Source organism: Coffea eugenioides, chromosome 6, assembly GCF_003713205.1.
Source record: "Coffea eugenioides isolate CCC68of chromosome 6, Ceug_1.0, whole genome shotgun sequence".
Classification (NCBI taxonomy): domain Eukaryota; kingdom Viridiplantae; phylum Streptophyta; class Magnoliopsida; order Gentianales; family Rubiaceae; genus Coffea; species Coffea eugenioides.
Window position 1 is genome coordinate 1,595,175 of NC_040040.1, and position 8,571 is coordinate 1,603,745.

An 8,571-nucleotide genomic window follows, 5' to 3' on the forward strand; every position below is an offset into this window, starting at 1 on the left:
TAATACCCCAATGCATTGGTTTCTCCATATGATTTACATCATTACGTGATAAAATATTTTACATCATTACATGATATAATTATTCGTAGGTGTTTTGAAGCAGCCTAGTGGAGTACATTGACAATTCACAACTCCTCTCATCTCCGGGCGGCTATGTCGAATTCGAACCACGAGACTGGATCAGTCAGATGGCAAGCATAAGACCTGGCAAAGAGCGTTTGGCGAGGTCTCGGGGGTGGCTCTGCCAGAATTTTGAGGAGGAGCAACCGCCAGCCACGGCCACGGGCCTTAAATCTGCAACCGTGAGCCAGGTGTTGAAGTACTCCCTGAACTGAGTTATGAGACCGTCTTTGAGGGTCCAAACGTGTACCCAGTAGGCCTGCACGCCTTCCCAACCCTCCACGATCACGTAATCGTCAATGGCATCCATGCTTCGAGGATTGAAACTGAAAGCTTTGTGCGATGATTTCCCGGTGAGCATCTTCATCATGTGGTGGCAGCCTTGAGGGCCGTGGAACCACCATTCTAGGTCACTGGCAACAAAACCGGCCACCTTCCCGATTTCGCCACTTGCCAATGCTTTGTACAGGGCCTTAACGGTGGCTTCGTTACTGTTGTTTGGCTCTAAAACCGATATCTCAGGTTCCTTTTCGGCCATTGATCGTAAAAGTGTTTAATTGCGAAGAAGGAAGAGAAGAGGGATCCAAGCTAGATAATAGTGGTAATGCTGTGGCCTGTGGGTTCTTTTGAACAATGTTTGTGTTATATGTGCACGGAAGCTGAGGATTGAGAGATGGTAGAACATTCATTATATATACAGGAAAACTAAGAAATATTAAGGGGAGACGAGGTGTGGGACCATCCAAACCCCCACCCCGCACCCCCAACACCCCACGGGGGCGGTCCCAGGGGTTATAATTAATGAAGGTAATTATATTAAGACTTATTTTCTTGTCTTGTTGTTTGGGGTAATTCTAATTAGCATCCTCGCTCGCAGTTGACGGAGAAAGGCAAAAAGAAAGTTATGTGTTCCTGAAGTGCAAGCGTGAAAGTAGAAAGATTAATTAACGCTAAACTACAAATTAACTCCGCCCGAGACTTTTGTTGGATTGTAACGGAACCACACGCACATCCAGAAGGACCATTTCTAGCTATATATCTAAGTAGGTACGTACCCTTTTTTATATTCTTGCTTCTTCTGATTAATTATATAGTCTAGGAATTAGAGATTAAGCAAATCTTGGAGGTTGGTCCATGTGGCCCTTCAGCTATATATTTTACCTGCAGGCTTAATTTGCTCGCTCTACCTTTGTTAAATTATCTAGCGTCACGAGATAATACTAGCTCCTTTTGTTGGCTAACAACAACAACTAATACTAGCTCCTTTTCGACAGCGGCCTGTAGCCTCTACATGCTATGTTTTAATTTACAATGTCAAAAAGAGATTTAGTCCACGTTTTTAGCTTACATGCTAGGTTAACACACACACGCATATATATATGTATATAGAGCAGTAGTACTAATTAATGAAATGACACTGGGTTTTTTTTTGTGCCACCACCAATGTTAAAGTCCTCCCTCTCTTCCTCCTCCATGCGGGCTTAACGTCAATGCCATAGTACGTACTTGCTTCGTCTTCGTCGTAGCATACAAATCTTTCATTACGCTTGCCATGTCTGAGCTGCTAGCTGCTCTTGCTGTTTCTGTATAGTCCGGAAGTTACTCTCTTTGGGAATTTGCTTGCTCTCTTTCACTTTGGGGACGATGTTTCTTTCTTGGCAAAAGATGGACTAGGAACGTAAACAAGTCCAATCAAACTCAAAACACCATCGTACTAAAAAGAGTACAAATTAATTTGATTAATTAACTTGTTACCTTGGAGCTCGAGCTTGTAGTATTTAGAAACCCACCCAAAAAAAGTCCCTCAAGTTACTCGAACTCAATTACTACGACATTTGCCCAAGTTGCTCGATCGGACAGGTAGGGTTGAGGATTAGGAACTAGGTAACAATTCCACTCTGCATCAAATTTACGCGCATTAATTGGCATGTCCTGGTGAAACTTTACTATGGAAGCTTTATTACCTTATCTTTTCAACAACTCAACCCTTTCTTCCCAGTGGAAATTGGCATCAATAACAATATATAATGAAACGAGGCATGCAACGTAAATGCGTCGTCGCATGCATAACTTAAATATGCAGTTTTTTTTTTCCCTCTGATCACATGGGTGTTATATATTCATCCCGGGCATGCGTGTGATTGTGATAACTTGGGATGTTTCAAGATGCTAATGAGAAGTTAATTGCCAAAAGTAAATGTCCGATCGAGGTGCAAAATAGATTAATGTACACGATCGCATATATTGATCAAATTAATGACAGATATAAGGGCACAGGTAGGGCCAGCCACCCCTAAGCTTTCCAAAATATTACATATGGAGTTTTTGTTTTAAATTAAAACTCCATCAATTTATCCTCTCCTTTCAAGCATATTTGGGTTATTAATTTTTTTTTTTAAAAAAAATTCTCCTTAAAAAAAGTGTCCTACGATAAACTAACTCTACTTTCCTTAAATTAAAAAGCGTCTCACAATAAATCAACTCTAGTTTCCTCATAATATACGATAATTATAAGTTCTAAATATTGTCTTAGGAAATATTAATTTCACTTATGTAAGTTTCTTTGAAAAAATGAAATTTTAGATTCTTTATACGAGTTCAGGAAAGGAAAACATTATGCAAATAAGAAACATATGACAATGTCAAAGGAAATTCAATAGTTGCTAAAAATTCTATTTATACATTATCTAATTGAAATAAGAAAAAAAAGAGAGAGAGAGAGAGAACAGTGGATATATTATGTATAAGTGATCAGAAGCCAACTGCTAAAACCATGAATTACTTGATCAACCACACATCAATCATTGATCTTTCCCAATTTCGTTCAACTCATCTCAACGTCTACTTTTCCTATTGGCGTTAATTTTTTTGAACTTATACTCATTTTAAGTTTGTCATTTAGAATTTTTTTTGATGATTATTAATTTGTCATTTATTCTTAGTCTAATTTGTATCTTAGAATTTTAGTCTTAATTTGCATAGCCTTAATGTGATCTATAGAATTTAGTTAATTTTTGTATGATTTTGGCCGTGAGTTAATTTTATCTTTTATAGTCAAACTTATGAAATCAATTTATGAACTATTTTAGGTTATAAGACAGTAAAACAAAAATGCCTCCAAAAATGATTGATTTTCTTTTTTTTTTTCTGGCCAAACAAACCTCGGACAGAGAAAAGGCGTCTCATTATGGGTCTGTTTGGTTGGAAGTAAAATGTTTTCCTTGGGAAAATATTTTCCGTGGAAGTAATTTTCCATGAAAATCATTTCCCTTTCATTATTTTCAGGTGTTTGGTTAGCTTATTGAAAATATTTTCTTACTTCATTTTTCTGGTGTTTGTTTAACTTTTGAAATATTTTCACTTTTATCTCTATCTTTACTTTCTACACATTATAACTACATACTTCTTCCCATGCAAAATAAGAAAATTTATCTCATTGTTTAACTTTAAAAAATCTTGGAGAAATGTATATATGAATAAAAAATATCTCCTTAAGCAATAAATAAATTGCTGGCCATTTAGTGTCAAATATCAATCACATGCAATGCTTATTGTGACATATATCTTGCACTCTCACTGCTGAAAGTTTCTCTAGAAAAGAATGTCCCTATTATACATAATTAATTACTAGCATAGGATGAGCAGGATGAGGTTTTTTTTTTATTTTGAATATACTAGGGGGAGGGTTGGGTGGTACGGGGGAGGGAGTGTAAGGAAGAGATCTTGGGTTCGAGTCCTCCTGTTTACACTAAAAAAAAAAAAAGAACATACTACAAGATGTTTTCAGTAAGTTTGGAACATACTACATGCGGGATGCATGCATTTCGGAAAACAACTTCAGTAAGTTTGGAAGGGAAGTTGTTTTCCATAAGATGAGTGAAAATATTTTACATAGGAAAATGTTTTCAGTAACTTTTGTACAACCAAACACGGGAAATTAGGAAAATATTTTCCTGGAAAACATTTTCACCCGAAACAAACAGACCCTATGAGAAAACTCCCACGATCGAGTTACCTGAAGGAACTCCTCCGATTGATTGAGTCGTCTAGTTTCGTATGCCTCGTATTGATAGGAAATAAAGTAGTGAAGAGCGTAATTTCATGTTTTACTTTATATGATGTACGTCTTTTATTATTAAAAACGTTTATTTGTTAGCATTTTTTTATTGTTTCTTGATTGTCTGTTACAAAAAAAAAAATCAAAATCAAAATCGTATGTCCATCACTGATATTGATCAATCCTATGAGTTTGTTGTTTTGCAATCACGCACTTGATTTATTTGTTCATCTAGACAGAAATAAAATTCGAAAAAGAAGAGAGCCGTCATATTTTTTTTTTTTCCATAGACAGAAGAACACACGCACACTTAATTTAACACGAACGCAGAGGTAACACCGAACACACCGGCCCAAACGAGCAATCTAAGGTGGGACCCACGAGAAACATCCATCCAGCCAATTGGTGACAGGAGGATGCTCCCATGGACCTTAAACCCAGGATAAAGACCCCACGATCTTTCGATGTGGGATAGAAAATCTCTCCCATCCCCCCCCCCACGCGAGCCTCACCAGTAATGGTTTGTTTTTTCCATAGACAGAAGAAACACACGCACACTTAATTTAACACGAACGCAGAGGTTACACCGAACACACCGGCCCAAACGAGCAATCTAAGGTAGGACCCACGAGAAACATCCATCCAGTCAATTGGTGACAGGAGGATGCTCCCATGGACCTTAAACCCAGGATAAAGACCCCACGATCTTTCGATGTGGGATAGAAAAGAGAGCCGTCATGTACCGTAGTGTTTACTTTGCTGCTTCTCAGAGGCGGTAAAGTAAATGCATACATCTTTGTTTGATCTTTGTTTTACTTTCTTCTGACTCAGGCGGAGTCGGGCCGAATTTCTGAATTGTTTAATCGTATGCCTCCTCCATAACGGGAACGATTGCGACGGCTTAATAGTTAATTCCTCCGCACGCCAGTCTGGAGTATCTTTTGATTATTTGACTTGGCAGCCATCAATACAGCCAAAACATTTTTTTTTTTTTGCAAATAATACAGCCAAAACTCGATTTCATCTCCAACACTTTCTTTCTTATTCTCCTCCTTTGACGGTAGCGCTAGTAGTAAGTACTATAACATAAGAATGATTCTCCTTCTTCAACAGTTTATTTAATAGTGGTACTGGTAGTATAAGGTAAGAATTGTTAGGTGCGATAGGGCCTTTCTACTCAATCACTGAGCTTGGCTCAGTGGCCATCAGGGAGAGTCTCAAGTCCCTCCTTGGATTGTTGGTGAGGGTTTAAATTTTATCTGCAACAAAAAAAATTCAAGAGTTGTGCCATAGCGCTCCCTTAATTTAGTAAGGTGGTAGTGTAAGCTAGGAATTTGTTAGGTGCAAAAGCTAGTTTAAGGAGTGAGTCCGATATGGGATAAATTGAATTCTCATCGGGAGGAGTTGTAGTGACCAAACTCTGATAGTCAATGTTGGATGTTATCGAACTTTTACACCCAAAACCAAGTTCAAAGGAGTGAGACTTTTCCTCCTCCTAACACTGATATCAGAGTTTGATCACAACAACTTTTAATAATTCATCTCAAAAGTTAGATCAAGGAGTGAGATTTTTCCTCGCAATCAAACGCCCTACCTCTTCTATAGTCGATTTGAAATAAATCCAACAGAAATAAACCAAACAAAATTAGCTATTAGAAATTCAGAAAATCCAAAATTTATGAAGGAAAAGACGCACGGGTGTTACGTTTTTTCTTAGCCTAATATTTTCTCTACTCAAACTATTTGGAAGCTAAATTGACATGTATTAAGCTTCTAAAGCTATAAACTTGAAGTCCTCCTCTCAATTAACATGTACTCCGTTAACGTGAACTTAGAAATTTGACAAAAAATGACTTAGAATTTTTAAAAATTTAAGATCACCGTTTAACCAATCAATTAACAAAAGTAACTTAGTAATGTCATAGATAGGTCATTGGCCCGATCGAGTTCAATGCGGTGGTTGGCCGACGGCAGCCAAAATTGCAGAATATACACCCCCAAGAACAGCTGTAAGATAATGAAAACTGAAGCAAAATCCACCCCAAGAATTCTTGTGCTGCATAACTCGGCAGACGTGGATTTTGTATAAGAATCAGTACCAAAACATTTTGTTACGAAATGAAATGGGCGTGTCTGCATGAATTCATGCAATCAGGGGATGGTACAGTATTGATTAGGCTGATGCTGGTTGGGAAGCTGGATCCAACCAGGTGCCACTCGTGCACATACTTTGGACATTCTCCATTACTGGGCCCAGGCCCACCCCCGGCGGGCTCTATTAGATTCACTTGCTTGTACAATGAATGAATCGATCACGTCCCAAATCTTCCAGCTTTCCTGCACCAGCGGCATTAACTGTGAACTCCGTGTGGGAACTTGGCGCAGGTGATCGATGGTCACCTTTTCGTATCCGGTGTCCCATTAATATGATGTACTAGCAGACTCAAGAATGATAATTGTGGGCCTACAAACTATGAACCCCACCAAAATTCTGACCTTCCCTTTGAAAGTTGAAAGAGAGGCGTGTTATCAGTAAACTCCTGTAATCTAGGAGTGTAATCGAGTCAAATTAAATTCAAATATTCACGTATTTAAGTTCGAGTTCGAAATCGACATCGACTATGTAACTCTCTGCTTGAGCTCGTCGAGCCCTTCAAATGAAGACTTGAGCTCGACTCGCATGTTACTCGAGCTGAATTGAGCACCTACTTTTTTTTATTTTCCCGTCAATATTGATTTCAAACCAGTTCCAAGCCAAATGGAACTCAAATCAGATGATTTCAAGCCAAATTCAAACCGAAGTCTATGATTTTAATAACCAAAGTTCAACAAATTCATAGAACAAATACCATGAACAAATATGTGTACTATAAAGCAAGTAATACAACACAAATATCTAAAGAAAAAAATACTAATCCAATCAAATAAAGTTGAACAATACAAATCCGCCCTTCAATCGGAGATCCCTAAAACAACAAAGTTGAAAAAACAAATAAAGCTTCAATCTTGTAGCCTTCAACAATCAATACTCATCACTTTGGGATACAAGATCTGAGAAGCCAAAGTTTTAGGAACTAGAAAAAAAAATTGATTAAAGAAGAAGTTAAAATGCCATCAGACATGAAAAAGAGGAATATGAAAAGAAAGAGTGGTCATATGGAATGGATGAAGGGGAAAAATAATTAAAGAAGAAGAAGGAGAATTTTTGTATAAAAGACATACTCGTGAAGAAGAAATAGTTGTATTTGGATAGAGTATTATTTGAAATAATTACTATAGCACTTTTTGTTATTTGATGTATGTGAAATAAAAAGTGATTGGGAATATAAAAAGGTGGATTGAGAAATGTGTTTATGATGCAAGTGAAATATTATTTGAAATAAATTTGCAATCCAAACACACCCGATAAGGGCTCTATGTTTCTCTTCACAAATCCACATGTTATGAGTAATATTATAAATGCATATATGTTTAGTATATTTAATACATATGCTCAATTAAACTCGTGAGTACTAGAACTTATTATTTTGGAGCTCCATGAACTCGATAAAATCGAGTCGAGTCCAACATTTTTCGAATTGAATATCGAGTGGCTTGCTAGTAGGTTTGGTTCACTTACACCCCCCTAGTATGGTTTGTAGTCCCTATCCAGCTCTGCAAAATCTAGAACAATGGACCAACAGCAACTTCACAATTCGTACGTGTGGGAATTCTTATTTACATAGATGTACACAGTTGAATTCTGAATGCAATTGAATTACAATTGAATGATTAAAAGTTTATTGATGTGTTAAAATGTTATTAAGTTGCATATCAACGGAGAAGGTTTTTGTCTAGTGGGTAAAATCAAAACACTTAGAGTTAGAAATTTTGAATTTAAATTCCTACCCCTTTCCACTTCTTTAATTACACCCGTCCTTTACTAGAAAAAAAAATATTATATATCTACGAGACATTCGTTGATATAATTAATTGTTTCAACTAGGGGTGGCAATTTTCGACACGACCTGAAAACACGACACGAACCTAACACGAAATTAATGGGTTTGGGTTGAGGTTTCGGGAATTCGGGTCAGAATCGGGTTGGACCCGATGAACCCGAAAAGAAAACAGGTCGATTTCGGGTCAACCCGTGGTGACCTGATATGACCCGATATGACCCGTTTACGAATTAAAAATAATTTAATAAACATAAAAATAATTTTATCTAACTAAAATAAGTTATTCTTTTTTTCAAAGGCATTAATTACTTAATCCTAAATGAATTTATTTAATTTGTGTGAAGTTGAAATTATTATATTTGGACAAATAATATATTATATTATTTTTTACTTTTATATTGTTTTAATTTATTTTATATTTTGTTTGGGATAAAACACTTTTACGGTGTTTAA

At 36.8% G+C, this 8,571-nt stretch overlaps 1 protein-coding gene across 1 annotated transcript; it reads right to left on the reverse strand.

Annotated features, from left to right (window-relative positions):
• Positions 1 to 756, reverse strand: LOC113776095 (wound-induced protein 1). The gene has a single exon (XM_027321170.1). It carries the CDS (start codon positions 656 to 658, stop codon positions 185 to 187), a length of 474 nt encoding a protein of 157 aa, XP_027176971.1. The 5' UTR covers positions 659 to 756; the 3' UTR covers positions 1 to 184.
• Positions 757 to 8,571: the final 7,815 nt, after the last annotated feature.